The 26,627-nt window shown below is 44.3% G+C and overlaps 1 protein-coding gene across 1 annotated transcript in view; it reads left to right on the top strand.

Moving 5' to 3' along the window:
• The window catches only part of LOC126531429 (ATP-binding cassette sub-family G member 1-like), a 31,870-nt gene that overhangs the window by 705 nt on the left and 4,538 nt on the right, over positions 1-26,627 (top strand). Inside the window, exons 2-10 of the mRNA XM_072288433.1 lie at positions 1,988-2,142; positions 4,316-4,433; positions 7,357-7,543; positions 10,127-10,272; positions 14,076-14,199; positions 18,821-18,935; positions 21,885-22,030; positions 23,770-23,871; positions 25,430-25,598. Of these exons, the coding sequence (XP_072144534.1) occupies positions 1,988-2,142; positions 4,316-4,433; positions 7,357-7,543; positions 10,127-10,272; positions 14,076-14,199; positions 18,821-18,935; positions 21,885-22,030; positions 23,770-23,871; positions 25,430-25,598 (1,262 nt within the window). The remainder of the gene's footprint in view (positions 1-1,987; positions 2,143-4,315; positions 4,434-7,356; positions 7,544-10,126; positions 10,273-14,075; positions 14,200-18,820; positions 18,936-21,884; positions 22,031-23,769; positions 23,872-25,429; positions 25,599-26,627) is intronic.

Here is a 26,627-nt window from a genome sequence, read left to right as displayed (position 1 = left end):
GTTAATTTCTGTCGGGCTAGTTTTTTTCATTATCAATTGGTGCTGAGACAGTTCGTCGGTGCCGACAATCGTTGGCTTACTCGTGCAAACATGTTTGTGGATATGTCGTGTCCGGCAGTTAGAGTTACAGAGTATGGAATAAAATGCAGATTTATTATTATTATATCGTCGCGCGCTTGGTATTGTTTGTCGTATACCGCATAACTTCCACTCCCCTATTGCCTATCCGAAGTTCTACTCTAGGGCGCTACAACGTAAACCTATTCCAAACTTTTCTATTCCAATTCTGCAATCAGCCCTCCGCGATTGGTCAAAACCTTTTTAGAACCACCCCAACTTCGCCTGCCTGACGCGCGACGTCACGAAAACCGCGATAGATCTGATATGACGCGTACACACTAAATATGCATCATTGGACTGAACAAAACAAAAATTGTAATTTCTGATTCGACGCCTTTTCGTCATTAGCCCTCGGCTATTGATCAAAAGTTTTCGGGCCGCACCTACTTCACCTGCCTGTCACGGGACGTCACAAAACCGCGAAAACTCACCGCGTCAAAGTGACGTGTACGCGTTAAAGGTTCGTTAATATGCCGAACAAAACTGATTTTTTTTTTCTGAATAGCCACAAGGTGCCCCGTTCCGAAAGAATTAAAAGATGGCGGCCGCCGATCGTTAAGGCACTGGCTACTCGCACCTGCCGGAGAGTATGGGTATATTTGCGGGCAATAAATCTTTTTGCGTGGCCACGTAACGTTTTCAGGAACTTTGGGCACGCTTACGACCTCGCTCTGCCAACTCTTTGCTGAGGATCCGTTTTAGCGGTATTCTTAACCTTCCGTTGCACGCCGCCGCGATTTTCAACCAGGCACCTCAAACTCCCTAAGGGAAGGCGGACCAATCGCAGACGCCGGCACTACCTTCTTCATCCGGTTATCGATTTTGAGTGCACTGGCTTGGCCCCATCCAATCTCTTTCGACTTGAGCGTGCTCCTCGCCTCTTGTCAGCATATTATATAAGGCAAGCCGTTCACTGTAGGCAATGTTATTCGTTTTGAAAGCAAACAAAAGCGACCTCCTATGAACGAGGAGAGTATTTGATAGGTGTGTTCAGACAACCCTGCGGGTCACCCCCCGATGCTTGCGTTGGCGGTGACATCGACATCAGGAGATTGTAATAAAAACATATTGAAATAGTTCCACGTTATAGGGAGCCTACTTTATGCCTTCCACTACTAAGGAATGCCTCTGTAGTTTGGCGCAGGACGCAAAAATATAGTTCTGACCAAATTGAACGCGTGAGAATTAAATTTTATAGCACCCCTATTGCCTTTCTGGCGACCATGACCCAGCCCTCTCAAATACACCTAAACTCACACCTCTAAAATAAAGACGTGTCAAATGAGACCTGTTTCGCTATAAAGTGGCCCATGACATTATGCCTTACCCAAAGCTTGTCGATCATGTTAAATTTTTCGTGTCGCGAAAGGCCGCACACGTGTAAGGCGAATTATAGTAACGTGAACGTCATGCACAGCTCAAAAGCTCTCTTTATGTATATAGGAACATAATAAAGGGTGTTATGCAGGCTTCCGTATGACCACCTCGCTGAGCTGTGGTCCGCACTTCGTTTCTGGAACTTACTGCCCTTGTATCCTTCTCTTGTGTTGTGTAAGTGTCATCGTGTTTCAAAAGGAGGTAATGGACACCTTGGAAATGAAAGAGAGCACGTGGAAACCGTGGAATTCATCAGAGCAGGTAGACAGGATTTAAGAGACTACTCGAAACAGGAAAGTCCAATCACGGGAGTCACCCGCAAATTTGCTGTGATTGAAAGCCTTGCGTGATAATTGTTTTACGAGTAACTGTTCCAAAGCCTGTCACTGCTGTTTTTCTGAAGAATGCGTGCTGATCAGTAATGGGATCCTAATTTTCCGTAACCACAATCTTGTCGGTAACTATTGCTGTTTCTTCTTTCTTTATGCAGTCGGCGAGAAAGAGACACATTTTGCAGGCAAGGGAAAAGCCAGTTTGGAAATACGAAAGCGGCCGCCGAAACTGAAGAAATTATTCAAGGCCTAAATTGTCCTCCTACCACTTTGGAATGGAAAGACATTACCTTCTCTGTTGAAACAAAGACAGGTAAATGCACATTCATAAGTGTATCTACTGCATAAGTGTATCTACTTATATATAGTTATTTATTTTTACCATCAAAGAAGATGTGTATATTGCAGAGGGGAGAGGTGATAAGCCACGTATATATATAGAAGGAAACAGGCTAATTCTAAATTAATATCGTAAAAAGGGCTTAGAAAACCAGTACCAATAAGTGATACAGAAGAACACACAAGCAAGGGAAAAATACATGAAAAAATACAAGAACATAGTAAGTATCAATCAGAAATGAAATATAGACAAGCTACTGAAGAATACGAGCAGGCATAAAAAACAAATCACTCAGTGGCCACAGACCAACTAATCGAAAAAGAGTTACCAGTGCATTTTTGAAGTGTATGGGATCACTGATGCTTCTTACAGATCGTAGAGGCTGATTAAAATGTTTCGCATTCGTTGGTAAAAACTAGAGTGATTGTGTAACCGTGTCACTTTTGGGTAGGCTGACCTTTGAAGTTGATTAAGACGCGCAGCTATAAATGGTGCGGGACGGATCTTGCATATTCCTGCCATTGGCGAGTGAAGGAAGCTGCAGTCATGTTTTATTGAAGGCTAGGCTGGATGTACGGTGGTAATTAGACAAGGCGAAACTGTTTTCGGGGTTTCGTACTGCTTCTAGATTTTGGGTTAATGTAGGATGGTATTGGCCTCACCATGACAGGGCATATGCAAGCTGCGGGCGACCGTCCGTGGTGTAATGCAGAAGTTTTGCAGAAGATGGCAGCGTGAGAAAGTTGCGGCGCCGGTTGCTTAGGGCGCAGTTGTTTTTAATTTAATGCGATCACCAAGACAAGCTGTTGATTATGCAGTACCCAAGGTACTTGTATAACGTTACTGATTCTAGCGGCTGATTATGTGATATGTAGGGTGCACTGTGTTAGTACGCGCAATATACATGGCCTTGAATTTGCTGAAGTTTGGTTACATGTGCCATGTGTGGCGCCACCAATGCACAGAGTTCAAGTCCGTTTCAAGAAGTGTAAAGTCAGATCCATTAGTTATATTACGGCATATCGCGCGATCTTCCGCAAGTAAACAGACCGGAGAGGACATGTGAATAGGCGACTCATTTATGTATATTAAAGATAGCAGTGGTGCGAGCACAACTTTATGCTGTGGGCTACACAAGATGTGCATCGTAGATGACGTCTCATTGTCGACGACAAATTGAGCGGGGTGAGTAAGGAATGCTTCAATCCGTTCATTTACGGCAGCATTGAGGTTCACCATGTTTAATTTATCTAAGAGGAGAAAGTGGTTAACTTTTCAAATGCTTTAACAAAATAGAGGTAGATGCGGTCAGTAAGAAGAACACAATCAATATTGTCATGCAAGTCATTAGTGGTTGAGAAAAGTTTAGTGTTATATGAAAAATGCTTACGAAATCTATATTTAAATGGAGTAATTAATTTATTGTTCTCAAGAAACCGTACAAAGTGGGTGCATAGGAGAATGAACACGGTTAATTACGATGTGAATTTCAATTTATCTTACGTTTATAACGAGTGTCGAAACGGACGCTCATAAGAAAAAAGTTCAGTTGTTGTGATAGTACAAGTAGAAACTTCAGTTGTGGTCAAATAATACTTGGAGGTAGTGGTTCTGTGCTTGCTCGTCCACACTGTTCGTGTTCTTTCGCGTGTTGCCGATAGATCCCGTTATTACTATCGATATAGTACAGCAGGCAGTGCCTTAGTTATGTGATGAGTTACTTCACCGCGGGCTACTTTTTTTTTTTCTGGCAGGCTATGTCTGAGTTGTGCGATATTTTATCTCTCGACTATTTTCCCTTTTCGAATTTGTTCGATTTTATCTTTTATTAACACTTGTTCCACACCGTTGTTTATTTTTGGTGCCATGAATAGCCAACCGCCCAGTGGCGTTCTTTCTCAGGTTCTGATCATTTAATAAAAAACAACCATAACAAACGTCTATGTTGCGCTGTACGTGCTTCGAACATGAGCTCCCACCAATTATCCCAATTTGCAGTTTTGTCGCCATGCGTTTCTTTCTTGCTTTAACTTCATTCTTTCTTTTCCCCTTCTCCTTTTCCCGACTGTAGGGTAGTCAACCGGACTGTTGACTGGTTAACATTCCTGCTTTCCTTACATCACCCCTCTCTTAATGAAATTTGCAGGAAAGCGAGCACTGCTGTCTCGCATGTACGGGAGGGCATTACCCGGGACGCTCACCGCCATCATGGGTCCATCAGGAGCTGGCAAGACCTCGCTTCTCAATGTTCTTTCCGGTCACTAGTAAGCACTATCATATGTCACCGTACGTGGTAGTGCAATGCAACTCGGAACCCCTGAATAAAGATTACTTTTGCGCTGTCCGGCAACCCAGCGTGTAAATTAAATCTGATGGCAGTTACGCACAAGTCAACCAAGGACTTTGGTTCAAGAATGCAGCGAATTTTAGTTATATTTTTGGTGACCCGCGTCGTCCCATGCTTTTGAGCCTGATTGTGTCAATGTGGTTCTCAATTTCTCACTTTTGACTGTTTAACTATAATTAATCCTCTCTGTATCATGCGAATGTTGTGGGATCGTTCCCCACCTGCGGCAGGTTGTTTTTTCATCCACTTTCGTTTCCATTAATTTATCGTTTCCTTATTTCATTTATTAAGCACAAGTAATTTCCCCTATGTTGTCCTTGATGTCAGTGTTTGTTGGCTTCTTATGATATGACTTTTAAAAATCAGGCCCCTCGGTTAACGACCTTTCTTCTCGTTCAATCCTCTTTCTAAATATTTAATGTTTTAGGCAACACCGATGTTTCGGGTACATCGGTCACTAGATTCCTAAGTGCGCTATGTCAAATAATAATAAAACAAAGGAGTAAGAGATAAGTGACAAGTGATCCATCTTAGGAGGCCTAGACAAGGAGAACGAGAATGACTCCAAAGACGGCGAAAAACAGCACAGCCAGTAGGTTCCATTGACTTTAAGATAATAATAATAATAATAATAATAATAATAATAATAATAATAATAATAATAATAATAATAATAATCAACATAGCCTGGCTCGAGTTCTTTTCCATGTTGTTCGAAGTTTGCAAGAGCGCCTGCTTCTTTTTCAATCTTCCGTAGCGGGTAAGAGCCATTGTTTGAAAAAAAAGTTAAGAAACAAAGAAAAAAACATTTAAAATACGAATGCACGCTATGTCTTGGATAAATAGTTTTCGTGTAGATGGTGTTTTGTGCTCGTGACAATACGCAGAGCAGTAGGATGGCTTTGAGGTAGACCTTAAGAAATGCTGACCGAGAGACCACTCAGCATGTGGGGGCTACCAGCTTTCAGTGAGATAGATAGATAGATAGATAGATAGATAGATAGATAGATAGATAGATAGATAGATAGATAGATAGTAAGATAGATAGATAGATAGATAGATAGATAGATAGATGTCTTTAATGAAACCCAGATAATCCTGTCGGCATGTGCGAAGTCGCCTACGTGTAACTCTGCATGGGAGAGGGCATGAGGACCCAGTGGCGTAAGAACTATTTCTCGAGCAGGGGAGGGGGAAGTCGTAAACGATCTGACCACTATCTCCCTCTCTCTCGCTACGTGTCATTACTAAAATTATTTGCTATTAGAGTTTCCAGATATTGTGCGCATACATCGCATGACTGCTAGTGCTAAGCTATTGCAACTGGCTTGGCACGTGGCTACCATAAACGTTGTAACGTGCACACAGTTTAGAAAGGCATGCATACGCATATTGCTCCACCTTTTTACCCTTTTGCACGGTAAGTCAGCATTGGGAAAGGAGTTACGCGAGTGAATAATTACTTACCCTTCCCTAAATTTTCTTTTATTCGCCTGGATTTCCACGCGACATGATGTAGAAGTGCAATTAAATATAAGTCTCGAGGCCCATTTCACGCAGTTATTGCAAAAGTGACTCACAAAATGTGTAGTCCTTGAATAACCGTTCATAGTCTTCTGGTTGGCCACTTCTTAACTTCCCACCTCCAAGTACAGTTTCGCGGACTGTCTCTGTCCCAGCTTCTCAGCACACGGGTTGTTTTCTTACACTGAACTCATTTTCATGCTAGTCAATAATGAAAAACTAGGCGCATGAAGGGTATATTGTGAGTTGCCAGCTGGAAAAATCGTAGAAATGTACGAAAGGACCATGCTGGTTTTACTACACGTCGACAGGGCAAAATGAACTCATCATTTTCGCATAACAAGGGAAAAATATATCATGGTGCAATAATATTATGATCAGCAGTCCTTTTCGTGAAGCGTGCTCTTCAACAGGTCACTCTGCGTTTAAGATTACTTTTTAGAAATTTGGCTTTAACGTTCCTGTCTTCTTCACGAAATGCAGCTTGATTACTTTTATGTAGTTCGTTGTGGCTTACTGATGACGGGCAGGCTGCCTCTTGACTATTCATTATAAATGAATGTTAGTATTTCGGCGAGATACCTTTGGCAAAATGAACACATTACAGTGGACAGAACATGGTTACTGTTCGTTACAATACAAGGTATGTGCACTTAAACAGCGCTAACCACTTCGTCTCGGGCTTTCGGTTTGTCAATGTTTCAGGAAGAGAACCATGGTATCTTTTTTAAACAATGAGTACCTTGTCACCAACAAAGGTCCTCAGGGTACAAAAAACTGTGAGCTTTTAGTCGCACTAGCATTTTGATAAGCGGTGTAGCTTAGTTACTGTAAACAATTACTGTAAATTTACTCTTACTGTAAAAGTTACTGTAAACAGCGATGTTGCATCGCTATCTTCAAGTGATGCCTTTGCTGCAGCCGTATGAATTGCAATTATTTTTCTCTGTGCTTTGTGCTTGCGTCAACAGAACCGCTTTGTTTCACTTCGCGCATGTACGGTTATGCTCTGCTTCTTTTTTTTCTTCTTTTTGTTGTGTCGGCGATTTGCCCTGAGCTGTAACTTTTGTTTTTCATGTATTCTATATTAACTGCTTTTTGTCAATGATATATGTACTTCTCCCCCCCCCCTTCCCACCCCCCTTCCACTGTAATGCCAAACTGGCGCTGTGGGTACTGTGATAAATAAAAATAAAATAAATGAATTGTCTCTCGTTGTGAACACCGCTCGAGCCCACGGCTCTTACGATTGCCAGCCGTAGCAATGAAAGCATGGCACAGTGCTTTGATGTACTGTTAATTACTGTTTACTACAGCCACGAAGGTTACGACGGTGAAGTTCACGTCAACGGCTATCTGCGAGATGTGAAGCTGTTCAACATGCAGAGTTGCTACGTCATGCAGGACGATTGCTTACTGCAAGATCTGACAGTACGTGAAGCCCTCACCATGAGTATAGAGCTCAGAACCTCATCGAATGGAGGCGAACCCATATCCCATCTCGTAAGTTTTCTTCAGCAGGTTTTTATTCGCCTATAAAGCCAGACCTTTTCAACTTTGAACATTGCGCAAGGCATAGAGACGGGGTTTTGTTCGTTTAGTACTTAGTGGGGGGGGGGGGGGGGGGAGGCTTTCCGTAGTTAATCGGGCGCAAGTTACAAAAACTTGGAGGACGCTCAAGCTTCGCCTTTAAGAGTGAAACTCGATAGCAATCAAAAATCGCTGATTGCTTCTCACGCTTCCCGGCAACTGCAGCTTATAGAACCGTAATGTTTAGCTCCAAAGGCTGGCGGCGAACGCTATGCACGAAGGCGGGATTTCAGGTTCTTTTTTTTTTCTGTTCCCCGCACGGCAGGATACGCCACTGCCGCTGCGATGATGATGATGATGATGATGATGATTTATTGGCGCCTCCTTTGAAACGGGGCGGTGGCAAACTGTCATAGCCTGCTTGATTTAATGTTTGATTTAATTAAGTCTTTTTTGTATCCCTCAAAACTTTTATCTACCTTGTACCACTACGTATGCCGGTACATGATAAGGTCGTATCAATCTCTTCGCTGTTTTTTTTCCACCAATACTGTAAACGTATGTTGCTTATCTCGACTGCAGACCGGTTGGTGCTTCCGTCCACTTCAAATACAAGCGCTTCTGGAAAGTCTACGTTGCGTATACTGGTCTCGCTGAGTGAATCCCCCTGCATTCCGTTATTATGTGCTTCATGGTCTCCGGATCTTTTCTGCAGCAATACACATGCCTAATCTAATTGCGAATATTTGCTGCGGTATGTTTTCCCCCGTAGGCAACCATCTCAAGCCTCATGTAGCAAGGTACTTCCCTTCGTATCATCGTCCAAAACTCCCTTTCTAATTTCTTTCTTCTTATTCTTGTAAATCTCCGCGGTCGTTTTCGTTTCCATTCCGTGCACTCAATCGGCTGTCTCTGTTTCTCTCACTTTTTTTCTGATTCATCCTGGTTGTCTATGCACACTTTCAATGACCCTGCACATGGTTGCCAACATTCTAGATGCGCGGATGCGCGGAGGCTAGCGTCATCCGGATGGTGTTGGAGGAAACCGAGCTGGGCGTGCCGCTTCCACTTTTATTAGACAGACCTCAAACGGCAGCTGGAAAAGTTATTTGTGTTTGTATATTCACACTACAATCCGACGCTATCATGTCTGAAGGTTGTGTCTAAGCCGTACTTTGCGAATTTTTCAACGCAATTTCTTTTGCTTTGAGTGGGAAATTCAATTATTTCAGTAACGGCTAAAGGTTTGGCACACGTGGTTTGTGGTAATATCTCGCTCGCGGAACTCCGACAACGGACGCCGACACCGACGCTGGATTTTCCGTGACGCGGGGCTCTTAACGCTGTCGCGTTAAAAAAAATTATTTGAAGCCCTTCGGATGCATTGAACAGCGAACAGCGCAGTGAGTGATTGCCATTTGCCAATACAAACCAATAAAGGCGCACATAGAAGAGAAGCAGGGTTCCGCGGCTGAAATACCTATTCGCCTCCAGCACGTAGAGGCGTCAGTCAGCTCCCTAGTGGCACTCGCTATCCAATGTCGACTTACAGTAAGATTTTAAGGAGGCAGAACTTTTTAAAGTTCTGCCAATATGCGATACGAGCTTTAAAGTGAAATAATATGACTTGTGAAGCAAGAAGCCGTGCCTAGCCCACTGTCCAATGAACTAATTTACATTTATGACTTTGCAACATGAACATACCGGTGGGTGTACACTAATTATCTACTTTTTTACATTGCAGTTTTGCTTGCTGCTATATGATGAATCTACTGGAATTATGCTTGCGTTTCCTATCGCTGGCTTCGTAGGTGTGCCAATGGTTCTCGTACGAACCTGTCATGAAGCTTCACCAGTGCAAAAAATCGGAAACCGTCGCCTAACAAAGTTCTGGATGAAATTTGACAATTTGATATACTTGGCTTAGAGGCTGCTCGTGACCAGCTTCTGCCCACCTGAGAAGACTTTTCGTGTGAATTATGGTATGCGTAAATACGGAGGGGCGGGGATGTCCCAACACTGAAAAGCTCTTATGCAACCTAATTTTCGCCCTGCCACGAGGGAGTGGCTAGACCATTGTTCAAATACTCGCGCCGCATATACAAGGTATTCACTATATAGAAGCTTATCGAACTCTCAGCCTCTGTAAAAGTGAAACGTTGATAAACACAGTTAATTTTACCGCAAGAATGCTTGACGACCATACTTTGTTTCAGGGTGAGCAGGTCTGCCATTTCTTTTATTATCGCCAATTGGTTTGCGTTTGCCTATCAGCACATGCGCTGGATTGCGCATGACGCAAACACCACTCATGATAGCATGTGGATTGCTAAGTCACTAAGTGCGTTTTATTTTCTGCGTCAACTTGTTGTCATAGATAGCAAAACAGGTCTTATTACTGAGACCATTATGAAAGCTAGCTGTGCCTACAATGCACATGAGAAGCACATGACATCATTGTAACGGATGCATTGCGTAAGTATTCTTCGATAAACATTGATATGGTGAAATAGATATTGCAAAATACCTTCTTTTGTTGTTGTTTCTGTGAAACAGGTAGTCGAAGTGATCGAGCGTTGGGGGCTCGAAGAATGCGCAGATACGTTGACTAGGTATCTTTCTGGTGGGGAGAAAAAGCGCCTCGCCATTTCACAAGAGCTCATCAGCAATCCATCGGTGATATTTCTTGACGAACCTACCAGGTCAGTTGCACGATTCTTCACTGTAAGTTGCACGGCTCACGCTATTGACAGCTGAATGAGTGGTCGCATTGTATAAAGGGAGCTGTTTTTTTATGCTATCTAGCGAAAACAACTCCAGCAGAATGGCCAGCTGGGATAGCTGGAACGCATTATGTTTACCGGTAGAGCGAAATACATCGGCCGATAAAAAGCGTTCACCATCCTGTCTCATCTTTTTTCTACTCTTTCGTGTGCTGTATTATAGCGCGGGTCCTTAACTTGAAAACGCTTCAAATAACAACAGAAATTGTATCATCTTTGCCTGAGATAGACAGCAATGGAGATGGCTTTTGAGCGCTTAGAAGCACGGAGAGATAGCGATAGCACGCGACTGTAACAACACCATCCGTAAATAGTTCAAACGGGCTGCTAGAAACAGTGATCAATGCTGTTAGGGCCACTTCTTTTTTCTCTAATCAGACTTCTATAGTAGCCATTGCATTGCTTTAGTAATAATCAGCACATCGGCACGAAATAATTTGGCGATTTTTAATTGCTTAGCGCCTCCCTGCTTAATGATTAACCAGGCACACCGACTGTGTGTTGTAGACACCACGGTCACTTTAGCCTCAGATGTTCAGCGGTTCCTTGGAACCCGCACTATTTCTTTGCACCGGCTTCTGGGATAGGCTTTTTCCTACCGAATGCGACGTTGACACAGTGGCATGAGCAAACACAAACTTAGTACAGGATATCATGCTCAGACGAACGGTCTTACGGAGCGGCTTATTCGAACAATAACGGCAAAGCTGTCCATGCGTGTTTCTGATAACCATCGTGATTAGGATACTCCTCTCTCTTTTGTGACATTCGCGTACAATTCATCACGCCATGTTATTACTTGGACGGGCCGAGATCCAGTATTGCTCTTTAATACGATACTGCCTACCACTCAAGAGTCCGTGTCTCAGTATACAAGTGACGTCATTGCTCGAGCCCAAGAAATACGCCAAGTTGCTCACCATCACCTTTGTGCTTCTCAGAACAAACGGAAAAGTATTTGTGACAGTCGTCACCAGGACGTCGATGATTTTCCCAGGGATCTTGTCCCTGTGGGATCACCCACCCGCCGCTTCGGCCTCTTGAAAAAAACTAATGCCCCACTACTCCGGCCCTTACCGGGTCGTCTGTCAGATAACCGACGTAACCTACGAGATGTCTCCGATCGCACCTACTACTGGCTCTATCCAGACTTCCCATCACGTCGTTCAGGTCAGCCGCCTAAAGCGCTACCAGTCCTTCTCTGCCTAAAAAGCAGCGGGACGGCGCTTCCACGCCAAGTGGGAATATGTTGCGCAGCTCTGCACAACCCTGAGGAAGATGAGCACGAGCTTAGGTCTAAAGAAGTGAACGCTTCGATGACAAACCTGTTGTATGCTTGGCTTTGTCAATTACTGTAAATTACTGTAAATTCTCTAAATAAATAAATTAAATTATGGGGATTCACGTGCCAAAACAACGATCTCACTATGAGGCATGGCGTAGTGGGGGAATACGGAAAATTTCGACCACCAGAGTTTCTTTAATGTACACCTAAATCTATGTACACGGGTGTCTTCGCATATCGCCCCCATCGAAGTGCGGCCGCCACAATATAAATATACGCTACCCGTCTTGCTTCTTCTCTCAGTAAATATATTATTCTAAACCAAACTTAACGGGAAGCTTTAGCTCCTACTTGGGAAATGAGCAATACTTTCTTCTGACGACGAGTCCACCGCAATTCGTGAGTTATGTTGAACTTAATAGTAACATTTAAAAAGATTTCATCAAGCGAATATTTATTTAGCTTCCACTTCCTTAAATTCTAAAAAATTCGAAATTTCAAGAATGAATACATGAAGTATACGACTCTGTATCTCAGCAACTAAAAACGGTATCAAAATTCTGTAAGCGGCAGCTAATATTTCATTTAATGTGGACAAATATGATATATCATATGCCGCCCTGAAATACACCACTAATTTCTGAATATGGCATTCGACAAATTTTCACAAGCATTGTAACAACTTCACATAAGTTATAAATTCATACATCAAATTTTTCCGGTTGAGATGCTCCAAGGGATGCAGCTTATAGAGATGCGATATCAGTTTTTGATGTGAACTATAACGGATTTGTAAACTTCCTGCTTCTATTCTTTGTTCAACTTGATCGATTTCAGATAATTCTTGTCAATAATGCCATGGCCTAAATCAAAATCATTGTTGCAGTGATCACTGTGATCTAACGTGCTCTCTTGAATGCAACAATTCTCATTCAGATCGGTTGAGCGATTGAGCGATTTTCTCATAAAATCATTTATGCGTTTTACATGTATTTGAGCAGCCGGCATCGAAGAGAGGCCCGAGCTAAAACTTTCTCTTATTGCATCACAACGGTTCTATAGGAAACCCACGAAACATAACGCTGGCTACACGGAAGCCTGCGGCCGCAGTGGTTCACACAAAAAAAAAAAGTGAAGAAAGGAAACCCAACGGAAGCTATGCGGGAGCCGTTATCTCGGCCAGAAATCTCACTCGGAATGCCGTTGAGCTGTCTGGCAAGGTGTCTAGCAATATCATCGATTCATTGCCAGTTGAACAAGTAGCAGGTTGTCTTCAAGATAAGGCTGATACATAAGGGAACAGTCTCAGGCAGGGTGTGCTTATTTTTATTATGTTTTCCTTACTTTTGCGTCATGGCATACGTCACGGCGCAAATTTCAAACCTTTAACGTCGACACGCCACGTGGTGGAGAAAAAACTAACTAAACGTATGTCCAGAATTTCTTGGTATGTATGCGTCACGATGGCTTTGTGATCAACGATGCGACTGCCGCTTCGTCGTCATTACTGCTGTGACGTCATATTTTGGGTTTACCACGTATCGCTCCTCTCCTCGTCTCCACCCACTCAAACCTATTCAACGTCATGTGAATACACGCGCAGGCTCGACGCTTCTTACAAGGGGAACAGGAAGATTGCCATGTTGGTATTGTAATAGGCATGATCGCTGGCTGAGCTCGAACACGATTAAATGCGCTGTGACACCGTAGAAAATTTGCCGGGTGTGGCTGGTGACCGGCGCCATGAGCGTGCAGGTGTTTTAGAGCCGAGATATGATGCCTAACTTAACAGAAATTGGCCTTATGCATTTACATATGGGTAGGAGATGCGTTATGCCCCGATGTATATATATATATATATATATATATATATATATATATATATATATATATATATATATACTTTATTTTTAATTTGTGGCGAAGGATATTAGTAGCGTGCTGCTTGTTTTTTTGACTGCTCACATGCACCCGCGCAGTGCATAATGCCCGATAATGCGATCCGACTACTTGCGAGAGCGTCAGCAAGGGCAACCGATTAAAACACTTCCTGAGTGCTGTCTTTTCAAAGGAGATCTCAACATGCTGATCATGCGCCAACAGCAACCGTTCCGGTAAAGAACGTAGCAGTGCTTCTGCTTCATTATTTGCCGTAGTGGTTACTATATGGGCGCACGATGTTGAAGACGACCACGTTCACAATCCGCTGAGAAAGTCAAAATGTACCGAAAGTCGCCCTAATATTTATTTGGCCTTGGAGTTTTGTTGCAGAAAATTTCGGTTTCTTTGTCACTGCCACTGCGGGTTTCATGCTTTATATATACAAATCGATATTGAGATGAGTTGCATAATTTCTTGAACATTATCGTTGGCTTACTTACAATTAAACTACGACTGAATGAATGAATATTAAACTACGCTTCCTCGGTATCCACAGTGGCCTGGACAGCAGCTCAGCGCTGCGCTGCGTCCGCGTACTCAAATCGCTCGCTGAATCAGGACGCACAGTGGTGTGCTCGATTCACAACCCGAGTGCTCGACTGTTTTCACATTTTGACAACGTGAGTATAATAGGCAATAAGATTTGTAGTCCCTTGCTTGTCTTGACAGCTTACATTCACACCTGGAGTGATCCGTTAATACGGCGGAACCCTTGTGACAGCGTGGCCAAATTATTGGGAGTATTGTTAGGTGATCTTCTATGAATGATTCTCGCCGCTAGGCATCTCCATACGTCACAAATTAAAACATAACTCCCAATTTCCGTCGGAAAGTAAAACAGTGGCAGCGATCGCGGATTAGTAGCAGTCATACTGGCGGCGTTTCGCAATGCCGTGTTTTCCAGGAAGCTATCGCAGTGGAGCACAAACAATGTACACATTACTACTACGCTCAGGTGTGTAGAGGACCCGCGAGACTGGTTGGAAATGAAGTTGTTAACAGCGAGTGATTAAATGAGAAAATACTTTGAGTGAAGAGCATATACACTTTTATAATGTGTGCTAGCACGCTGCAGGATACATTGCTAGATGCAGATATGCGGGACAAAGTTATACCCGGCACTCCTTTGCAATATACAGTGGGCCGAATCGTTTATTAGGAAGAGAAAAAGCGGGCTGTGTGTGCAGCGGAGTAAAGGAAGAAAGTGCCGTCGTGGTCCACGCTAGCAAACGAAACTGTCGAGTCTACTGTTTAGTGGCACACCGACGTTGAGGCTGGCCTACTGAACTTCTAGTTGATGTTTGGCTGCGACGGCGTTCAATTGTGTTTTACGCCTACTATATGATACGCAGCATTTGAGCTTTAAAATAGTTAAGCACGGACCTTTTGCTGCCGCGTGGGTAGCGAGAATACTCAATATCTCAGACTGCAAAAATAAGCTCATATGCAGGAATCCTGCGAGAAAAGCTTTTGTTTTCTAACGTCTTTGGGCAATGTCGCCCTGTGATATCATAAATGAACAGTTGTTTAGGCAAACACAGGCTATATACTCAGCCCACTTGTGAAGAAACAAGTGTTGAGAAGTGTATGGCGAACACCTCTGGATGCAAGCGCTCGGTTTGTTACAATTTGAGGAATTATACAACTGACTATAAACAGAAGAAACGAAATAAAACAAAGAACAGCACAACAAGTGAGGACAATCTTTAGCACATTTGGTTTAATAATATTTCGGACGGTGTTTAGTAAATAGCCCCACCCCCCTTTTCCCACTTTCTATTTTCATAGCCAAACGCTAAATTTTTTCGTCCCTGTTCAACCTGCTGCTCGTTGGTCTCGCCGATTCGTTACCGCAAACCGTTCAGCTCTCCGTATATGCAGACGACATATGCATATGGGCTTCAGGTGCGGCTCGTGTAGAAGTCCGCGCACGACTTTAGAAGGCTTGAACGGCCGTGTCAACATACCTAAGAAGGCAAGGCCTGGAGCTTTCCCCTGAGAAATGTCCACTCGTTGCTTTTACTCGCAAAGCGATGGCCCCATATGCTTTGCAGATTACTGGCCAAACTGTACGATACAGACGAACGCACTGCTTTCTTGGCGTCATAATTGATAGGAACTTGTCTAGTAGCCCTCACGTCTCGTACATGACAGCGTTTGGCCGCCATCGTGGACCTTGCGTTTGTCGGCGGGAAGCCCTGGGGCGCAACAGTACCATCAATGTTGCAACTATATAAAGCACTGTTGTTGGGCTTCCTGCGGTACAGGCTACCTGTACTAGGCAATAATTGCACTACAAACATCCGCAAACTCCAGAGTGTGCAACCACAAGCACTCAGAACTTGTCTCGGTCTCCCCAAAACTAGGTCATCGATTGCGACAGTGGCCATTGCGCAGACGCTTCTTTGACAGTCTACATAGATGCAGAAATCTTGAGAGTACACATTCGCCATCTGTCTCGGATTCCCTCACACCATCTTGCTTGCTTGCCAGCAAAGAGGCCACACTGAAATTTCACCCAAAGTGTCGTAAGACATCAGTCCTACTTGCCATCACAATTTACGCCTGCTGCACGATTATCAGACACATTGTGGTGTCTGCACCGGCCGCAAGTGCAACTGACAATTCGAGGCATCAGAAAGAAAGCTGTAGCGCAGTTGCATGTTGCGCAGTTGCAAGCTTTGAGGCAAGCAACTTTGGAACACATTCACAACGTACACAGATTCCGGCAACATGTCTACACAGATTGTTACGAACGGCCTGCAAGGGTACCGACCTACAAAATATTCCCAGCCAACCACAGCGGTGGGGGTGGCAATATTCGGAGAACCAGACCCGGCCCGGCCCGCTGCGATGACTCGTTCCGGGAAAACAGCAATACGTCGCGTCCCCAAGCGAGCGCCGCCGCTATGACTAAACGCGGTCGGCGGACCAAGTATTGTTAGTGGCATAGAGTTTCTCACTATAACACCTAGAGGGTAATCTGGCGCCACCGTCTATGGGAGTTTCTTAAGCGGGCACCGTGCCGTCATGGGAATGACGGTATATGTGTCTGCGAGGCTCGTGTTGGCTGGTGTTGTAAGAGGCTTCGTCTAAAACGTGGATATGGCTACGCAAATAACACGTTCTCAAAGTAAAATCTTCATAAAAATGTTTCCATTCGCGCATATTACATCTTTACTCACCCACGATGCATGACCAAGCGAAGAAAAGCAAGAACAGACGACCAACTGTTTCAAAGCGAGCGCGAACCTTGTCGTCTGTCCTCCAACTTTAGCGGCCCGCTGATACTTTTTACGTAACATGTAGTCGTACACATACTAACAAGTTCTCATAGTTAAACAAAACATGTTTTCGCGTAATAATGAAGCTAAAACAGCTTTTCACGTGCTGTTCTAGTAGAAAATGGATCATTGTGACAGACGGAACGGTACTTGCCAAGCGCGTCTTCAAGGTGTCCTGTCTCTACGAGAACGATGCCAATCCGAATCCACAATATACCGGCATTCCCATGCATACCACAGCGCAGCAGCGCCAGATTTCCCTCTAGGTAATGTAGTGAGAAACTCTATGGTTAGTGGATTCGCCGTGGCCGCCACGGCTTGTTAGAAGCGGTGGAAATCATGGGAGAAGATGTCTGGCAGCCGTCTCAGGGGGCTTAGAAGTCATGGAAAGACACGTCGGCCATTGTCTGCGGGATCAACACTGGGATGAAGAGGCGCCTGCTCGGGGCAAGCACCATGTCTCCGAGAACCCACTCACCTCGGCGTGGTCAGTGAAACCTGTGCGGAAGTGAGTGTAACTCTCGCCCTTAAAGGCGGGTCGGCTACGATGACTTTGAACGCTCCGAGTTTGTAGCAGGTTGAACGGCCGTTTTTCCCTCACCTAGGGATCTAGCGAGGACAGAGTGTTTATAAGCAGCTGTTGTGCGGCTGCTGAGAGTGCATTGCTCTTTCAATCATATTAGACTGATGAACTGTAACGTTCTCATGTAGATACTGTAAATAAATCCCATATTCCTCGTTCTCGATGTTAAGCAATCCTTCCCGTTAATAACGCCCTCAGCGTGGATAAGTTGGACTACGGCAATGGCCAGCTACCATCTATTTCATGCCTGACTCCAAACATTACAACTGGATGCCAGCGGTGAGATCTTCCTACAACTCTGACAAGATGGATCGGTAAAACTCAACAGCTCAGCTGCTGCAGTCATTATCCCGGCAAAATCAGAAGAAATAAAAGTAAAAACTTCATGTGTTACCACATCGACGGGTGTTGAACTTGCGGCATTCTGTGTTGCACTTGTTTTCATTATTTTTGAACCACTACAACAACGGACAGTCTTTAGTGACTCCAAGGCAGTCCTTCAGTGCATAAGAAGCCCAATGCGCCTCGGACCCAATGAAGAACTGGCCTCAGAAATTCGACACATGTATCATCGCAGCCATGTGAAGAGACACAACATAATCTTTCAATGGCTTCCAGGACATCGCAGCATCAGCGGGAATGACCACGCCGTCGAAGACCACCGATTTGCACATGAAAGTGGTCAAAGTGTATTGATTCCGCTTTCGCGAACAGACGCTGCGGCTGGGCTGCGATTGATGTCCCGTGAATGTACTTTGCCTCCGTGGGACTCGATCGTTTTCAACAGATGTCGTTTGCGTTGGTTGTCTCCGGACATACGGACGCACCTACCACCTGAGTTAACATGACGTGAACAGACAATGCTGTACCGTCTGTGGCTAGGCGTTGCATTTACGAAATCATATGCTTTCCTTATTCGAATGGCCAACAGCCCCATGTGCGCCACATGCAGCATCGATGAGACGCTCGCACATATTATATGTGTCTGCCCGCGATATTGTGCCCAGAGACAAGTGATGGGCAGAGTACTGGACCAGTTGGACAATCGTCCACTATGAGAACTCAAAGCTTTACGTCAGTACTCCCGCTGAACATCCGCGCTGAAGGCCTTACTCGCGATATTAAGGTTCCTGCGGTCTACGGGGCTTCACGATAGACGTTAAGAACGCCGCCTCCTACCACTCTGCTGTGTATGCGGTTTGTTCGTGCTCGTCTCTATTTCTCTCTATCTCCCCCTTCCGCTCTCTTTCTCCTTTTATCCCCCTTCACCCCTCCCTCCGTGCAGGTTAGCCAGCCGGAACTGCCTCTGGTTAACCTCCCTGCCTTTCTACGAATCCTTTTCTCTCTATCTCTTTGACCGTTTGACCCGTTCAGCTTTACATGCTTTCGAGAGGAAGGTGCATCTACAGCGGCTCAGTAGAGCAGCTACTGCCATTCTTGGAGTCTCAAGACATCCACTGCCCGGTATTCAACAGCCCATCCGATTTCAGTGAGTGAATTTTTTTCATTGATTCATGATGTTTTGCGCCCCGAAGCTACACAGGGGCCCTACGACAGATGTTGTAGTGGACAGCTCCACATTTATCTTGACCCTCTGGATTTAAGCGATCTCAAGGCTTGGCACACACGATGTTTCGCGTTCCATCTCCATCCAAGTGTGGTTGCCGTGGCCGGCAATCGAACCGGCGACCTCGCGCTAAGCAGCAGAACGCCATAGCCACTGAGCCACAGTTTCTGTCTTTTTGGAGTTCGCGAAATTTACGCTCCTATAGCATTCGGAATGAAAAGTAAGCCTATAAGGGGTATTCACGCCACGAAGCCTCAAGCTTTGAACTTTGCATGATATGTCATTTGATAGGTCCACCGGCGCATGCGCCACCTCCCCACGGTACTGTTGGTGGCTAGAAGAGTAGGTGTGTCGGCCGCCCCGCCTGGAGCGTAGTTCCGCATCATGACGCAAAAGTGGCGCTGCGCTCAGTGCAACGGTTTTCAGCGGCGCATGTCGTCTGATACTTGTGGCAGACGGCGCGCAACTAATAAAGCACACATAGTGAAGAACTATCATCTGTAGCCATCAGTTTGTGAAATGAGGGGATGCAGGGCTCTATTATTGCGTGTTTGCAAGTTGCTAAAGTATGTTGAAGCTTCTAGGACAAAAAGGTGAGCGGCATGGTTAGCGAAGCTCATCTCCGATGGCGAATAAGCGGATTCCACACCATGTAGTGGCTGTATTTCTGCTTCAAGCAGACTTATTTCGTCGCTCTGAATTATAAATCTCGGTGGCCGAAAACAGCATCGTTCTCAGCGCTGACAAGAGCAGCAGCGGATACCACTTGTGGGAAAAAGACGCTTTTGAGAACAGCTCCTCAGACGTTACTTCACCCACATGTTCGACACAGAATTAACGTTTACCAAATATGCATTAAACTAGTACTTGCGCTCATCTCTACAATATGATACCCTTGAAAATAAGAACACACGTTATTTGGGATTGTGAAGACACAAAGTGATAATGGCCGCAAACCCTTGGAAAGATCAGAGCAACAATTGCGAATGAACCCTGCATGTGCAAATTACGACGTCAAGATTTTTTGTGCCGGCGCTTGCGGAACTTGCCATCACGTACGTGCTTTATCGTTCTCGGTCACGGGATCTGGAAGTGGAAGGTTCCATGGCTGCTGCATTTTCTCTTTGAGCAAAATTAGGTTCAAACGTCACGATCAATGAAATTCCATTGTAAGCGTGAGAATTTCTGTACAAGGAACCGAAGGCTGCACTCCATGTCTCTGCAGGAAAGTTTGCTTGTTACTCAAACATACTAAATATTGCCTGCTACGGCATAACGGTTGTAAGGATATATTGCTAAGCTTTAGGAAACACGAGCGACAAGACTTCATTACACAGGAGCTGTAAGTTCAGTAGCAAGTGCAACATCGTTGCTCGAAAGGGAGTTTTTACCCGCCGTGATGGCTCTGTGGTTATGATATTAGGCTGCTGAGTACGAGGTCACGGGTTTGAATCGCGGCCACGGTGGCCGCATTTCGATGGGGGCGAAATTCGAAAACACCGGTGTACTTAGATTTAGGTGCACGGTAAAGAATCCCAGTTGGTCCAAATTTCTGAAGTCCTCCACAACGGCGTGCCTCATAATCAAAGTGGTTTTGGCACGTAAAACCTCCTAAACTTTTTTTATGTATTCCGGAATGCCCCACTGCGGCGTCTTTCGTAGCTAATCCCTGTGCTTCTGGACGATGAATCTTATTTATTTGATTTATACGATACTTGGCTACACCAAACCTATGAAAAGCTACTCACTAGTTCGTAGCTTAAACTTCCAACATAACTCCGCATTCTTTCAAAACCGGTAAAGATGTAGGGTTGGGTTCTTGCATAGAAGCTAAAAGAATACTTCCAGCGCTTCGTGTTTTTGCAACAATAGCGCAATTGCCTATAAAGCTTTGCTGGCACTTCACAGAATGGTATGTAAGCATATATCGGAGCTCAAATCAGAGGCAGCGATATCCTCGAAGACGCCTTTTGTCTTCCCTGCTTAAGGATAGCCACTGCGCAGTAGAACCATTCTACTGTCTGTAGCGCCGTTTTTGTGTCATGATGCGGATAAATGGTGAACTAGCGATCGGTCGGCAAACCTACTCCTCTAGCAACCATAGCGGGGCCGTAGTAGAGAAGCCTGAAGATAAATGTTTTAACAATCTGTCGTCGTGTACTGTGCTTGAGCGTTGAAGTAGATGAACGGTGCACTGAAGAATTAGGCTTTTCGAGCGTTCCCGTTGTCAACGCATCGCCGACGCTAATCCTGTGGCGCCATCTGCTTGGAGGAAATCAAACCACTTTATCGACTAGGTGCAGCATCATTTTTACTTATTGATCTCAATGTTAACGGCAGAACATGTTTTGTCCACAGCGTAAGAGGGCACTAAGCAATGTTTGATTTTACCATTTATTTGTTGTGGTCACGATGGAGAGGAAGTAAAAGGGATAATTAAGATTTAAACGGGTGGTAAGGGTACAAACCTTGTCGTAAAGTAATCGCGGTAACTATCGGCAGGTGCCCTGGTAGTCAGTTGTTTAAGAGGCGCATGCGCAGTAGGCCTAACTTATCACGTACCATAATAACGCATTACGCATTAAGGAAAGCTAAAACAACGAAATGATTTTTACCGTTCCGTCACGAAAAAGGAACGTATTAGGTTTCCAACGTACAGGTGCCGATAACTATGCTTGTTTTTGTTGCTCGTGCTATACACTGTATGCAGGAAATGTACGAAATATGCAGCTGTCAGTCTGGTAACTACACAGCGAAGACATAATTATCAGCCTGAACGATGCATAAAATAAAAGGCAAAACTGACTGGCAATGAAGTTGACCGTCGATTGCAATTTTGCCATAACTTTTAATTTCTTACGCATTTTTCAGTTACGGAGATAGCGTCTGGCGAACATGGAGAATTGACAACCAAGTTATCGGGCTTCTTCATTCCTGATGAGTGTTTCATGATTAACGAAAACTGGCATGATTCGTTGCCTCTCACCAGCTACGGTGGACGAATAATGAGCGTTAAGGTAAGCATCTAAGAAGTTGTATGCGTCTAACGCGCATGCCTAGCTGTTTACAAGAGCGCTTATTGATTTGTGAAAATTTTGACTACAATTGCCACTTCACAACTGGCCGGAAGCAAGATCACATTTACCGGCGCTCACTCCGTGCACGAATGTTCTTCAACAAATAAAAAAAAAATGAAGTCACAGCTTCATAGAGGCGTCTTAAGATGTAAAGTGATGGGAAAACGCATCTATAGCCGTAAGACAATAATGAAATTGATGGCATCGCACAGATAATCCCTTCTTGTTAGATGTTCACACGTCTAATCTTATCAATAGTGAAAAAATGAAACTTTTGCAAACGCAGCACCAATAAAGATTATTCATATCGTCGTTGAGACGCCCAGAGCACGCATTCGCTACCTTTCGCGGCTACCATCCCGCCATTTAGCCGGTTTGCCTACGCGAAGATCACAGGCTACATTCTATGGTATTGTGACGAGATACAATGACTCTATACCATCTGTCTTCAAGCCTGCGAAATTCCCAACATCGACATTGTGGTCTCTCCGGCAAATTCACGTATGGTTCTTAGTTCCTGGTATTAAGAAGGCAGGATTGTCACCGCTAGCTCTGAAGGAGTTGTTTTCGACTGTCGTAAACGACTCTTATATTCACCGCAGACAGATTTATATGGACGGTCCCACCAATTACAACAGCTCTACCGGAGCAATGGTTGTTCCATCGGACGCCGTCTCGTTGCAATTTAAATAATTTAACAATACGCCGGCGAGAGCGGCAGAACTTGCAGCTCTTCAAGGTGTACTCAATTACATGCTCCAGCAGCTGCCAAATCGTTGGGTTAATTTCTGCGATTTTAAAGCAACACTACAAACTCTGCAGTTTGTTCTAAGCCATAAGTTAGACGAGCAGCTAGTGTATGAAATAAGGTACGCTCATCACCATGCGCTCGAGAAGGGACACGACATTGTATTTGAATGGATGTCGAGCCACTGTAGACAGCGCACATGAAGCTGCGGGTTCGGCTCATCAAAAACATCAGGGGGTGCCTCTACCACTCTCGTTTACAGATGCTGAGCGGCAGCTTCTATCACTTGCTCGCCACATCACACTTCTACGATGTAATTCACCGGGTTTTACCCATTCACGCTTGCATTCTCTCGACACCAACTTGCGACTTTGCTTGCCACTTGAACACAGCCGGTGTGAAACAACTTTATTTTGTCGCATGTGGTCAGGTGTCGCATTTATCAATGGCTATTCATACTTAATAGGGATGGCCAACGGTGAAGCGGGCTACTTGTGCTGGTGCGATGAGACTCTATAGCAATTTCTGTGTCACTGCCCATCCTTTGACACTCAACGACGTACTCCACAAGCTAAACTAATCCGACTAGATAAAAGAGCGCTCTTGGAAGAATATATCCTTGGACTATGACCTACGCATTCTTGCATGCAAAGGGCCACAAAAGCCCTTCTGCTCTTCTTGAAGGCTACTGAACTGTACGAAAGCTTGTGGCAGTGGACATTCCTCGGCGACTGATTCTTTGAATGAGTGACTATTACTCTTCTCCTCTTTGCTTCTTATCCATTTTCGCCCTTTCTTCCTGCGCAAGTGTAGGGTAGGCGTCCGGGCACGTCCTTCGTTGCCTTCCCTACGGTTCCCTCCTCTTTTCTCTCTCGCTAAGGTTTGCTTTCCACATATTTGATCTGTGCTGGAATGTTCCTATCTTTAATAGGAGAGGGAGGAAGTCAAACGACAGCATGAAGTACGAGTGAGGTACTGCAAGCAGTTCAAGACTCTCCTAAAAAGGAGTTTCCTCTGCGTGATGAGAAACAAGGTACGTTAGTAACTCCAAAATTAGTTATAGTTACTGAATATTCCCGTTTTTGGAAGTAACCGACACTCATCCAATGCTGTTGGTAGTGCATTGGCTGCGTGTGTAATTCACTGACCAAATTCGTGCAGTCCAGCAGTAGACCATGCATGTTTGTTACGGATGCCTATTTGGACTACACTGAATAAATTTTTGACAGACGTTTCCTTATTTATACACCAATAGGCACGTCATAGACACGGAACGGAATGGGCAGAAACCATGGTTGAAGTACGGGAGCTCGGTTTCATACTTGCAGTTTGCTGATATCAGATCGAACCTTCGGTGTGCCTGCCACAAAGACATCATTGGGCCGCTAGAACGCAAATAATGTTGTTTGAACGCAAATGTCGCTAGAACGCAAATTATGTGAGGAGACCTCAGACATAATTTCTTCGATATGTAACAATTTTCACATTGATGCTCTTAGCCTCTATTAGTAGGGATTTTTTTCGGCACCGTCCTCAAGGGGAGGAAAGAAAACAACACCTTCAGCGACTAATAAATAAATAAATAAATAAATAAATAAATAAATAAATAAATAAATAAATAAAGGAAAAACTTCAGTGATTGAAGCGAAAAGTGCACACATTGTTTTGTACCACGCATACAACATACAGCACATCATTCGCTTCATAAAGAAAAAGCACAAAACAAGCATCCAAACCACATCATTGATGATAAGGCGCTACTGATAACAATGAAAAGCACGTAGCACTTCCCGCATACGTTACCCGGTAATGATTACTGCTGCACAAGCTGACGCGGTGACGGCAGCTTGCGACGTGGGGATTGAGGTCACTAGCCTGTCATATATAAATGAAGCAGCCTAGCAGCTGATTTCATTGCTGTTGCAGCACCACTATGAGTAGGCAACGCACAGTTCGGACTCCCGAGGAGCAGCGTGAATACGAGGAACGGCATAGGGAAAAGAAACGGCAGTACACCAACGGCGGGGTGCTGCCGCTGGTCGTATTGCTGTGGAATTCCAGGAGAGCGCAAATCCGCATGTCCACATTCTCCTCCGACGGAATAATGCGCCATAGAAGGTATTGAGCAATAAAGCATCGCATGCGTACCTCAACAGTTTTAGTGATGGTTTTCAACAGAGTCGCTGGACATCCACTTTCGCAGGGCCGCAATGGCGAGTCAACTCCTTTGGTAACGTGACCGGCAGCACTCTGTCTTTTCCCATATTTCTGCTTTATTCCTTGAGATCTTGTAATATTTTTTCCTTCGTTCCCTTTCCCTCAAATGTACATATGCTCTCGAACCAAACAACAACAACAACAACAACAACAACAACAACAACAATAACAACAACAACAACAACAACAACAACAACAACAACAACAGTAATAATAATAATATTATTATTATTATTAGTAGTATTATTAGTATTATTTACCTTTAGAGTTCGGTCACTATCGATAAATTCACTTGCTGTGTTAGAGTGTCATTTGCTGTGTACCGGAGTGCCATTTGTAAATTTACGAATGTCACTGTGTTCTCCCAAGCGCAGGCCACTTTCGGCATGCGCCTGACGGTCAGCCTGTTCTTCGGCCTTCTGCTCTCCATAATGTACTACGACTTGGGCAACCGGGCAGCGCTAGTGCGCGAAACCATCACAATGTACGTCGTGGCGATGCTGATGCTGCTCTTCGCATACTGCGGCACGACTTTCATAACATGTAAGCATCGCTTACGCACACGGCAGTCGGCTGTCAGAACGCCTGTGCGCTCCGCGAATGGCCGTTGTAGAAAGAACTAGAATTGTTGGAATTTAACCAGGAGTGCTGGATCTGAGCCCCCAGGTGACAAATTTTAACATGCCGCTAATAATATTATTAAACTGTCATAGCTCATTACTTGCGATACAACTAAGCGCAGAAGCAACCTGACGTCTGATATGAAATTTGAGTTTTATGAGAGCCAGTTATTTGCAGCCCATAATAAATACATTTTCCTCGCAGCATTTGCAATCACTTTCGTAAGACTAGACAAAAAGGACAAAGGACGCTGAGAGACACAACACGAGTGCAGACACACAACTGAAATTTTATTGGAAGAAGTATCGGCGGTCTACAATACACATGATGCTTTGTCACAATAAAAATTCCGTTGTTGATCACTGCCCGGGTTGTGTCTTTCGCCGTCCTTCTTCCTTTTTGTCTATAGTCTAACGAAAATGTACAAATTCACTCAGCTCTCTGTGCTTCCGCATTAGTAACCGCGTTTTAAATTCCACGCGTCGCAATATTTCTATACAGTGGGATGCTTAAGGCTTGCTTTGCTTGCGTGCTTCTGTAGTTAATTTCGGACTACGCGAGTGTTAGATGTTGTTTGTACATAATTATTTTGTTACTACAATTAAGCCCTCATCTTCTATAAGGCACTTACTAATAAAATTTTGCGTGTGTCCATTGATGGAAAGATACTGATACATATAACCTAACCAAATTCACAGCCAATTACTTTTGCTCTTTATTGTGCTAGCTAAATATACGAAAATGGCAGTGAAGTTTTAGACAAATGAATTGTTGAATATTTTACCAGATGCACAAAAATCTTATAATAGTTTAAAGTGTCTCTTAAACGGTCTCCTAACAAATAGTTTAAATTATCTCCTAAATGTTTTTTGTTTTCATTACTTATTGGCCGGATGTTGCTAGTTGTTCGCGCTATTTTTGTTTTTGACTTTTCCGCTGAATTACAAGTAT

This window comes from Dermacentor andersoni, chromosome 5, assembly GCF_023375885.2.
Source record: "Dermacentor andersoni chromosome 5, qqDerAnde1_hic_scaffold, whole genome shotgun sequence".
Lineage (NCBI taxonomy): Eukaryota > Metazoa > Arthropoda > Arachnida > Ixodida > Ixodidae > Dermacentor > Dermacentor andersoni.
Note: the sequence above shows the minus strand (reverse complement) of the source record. Positions and strands in the feature narration are given on the sequence as shown.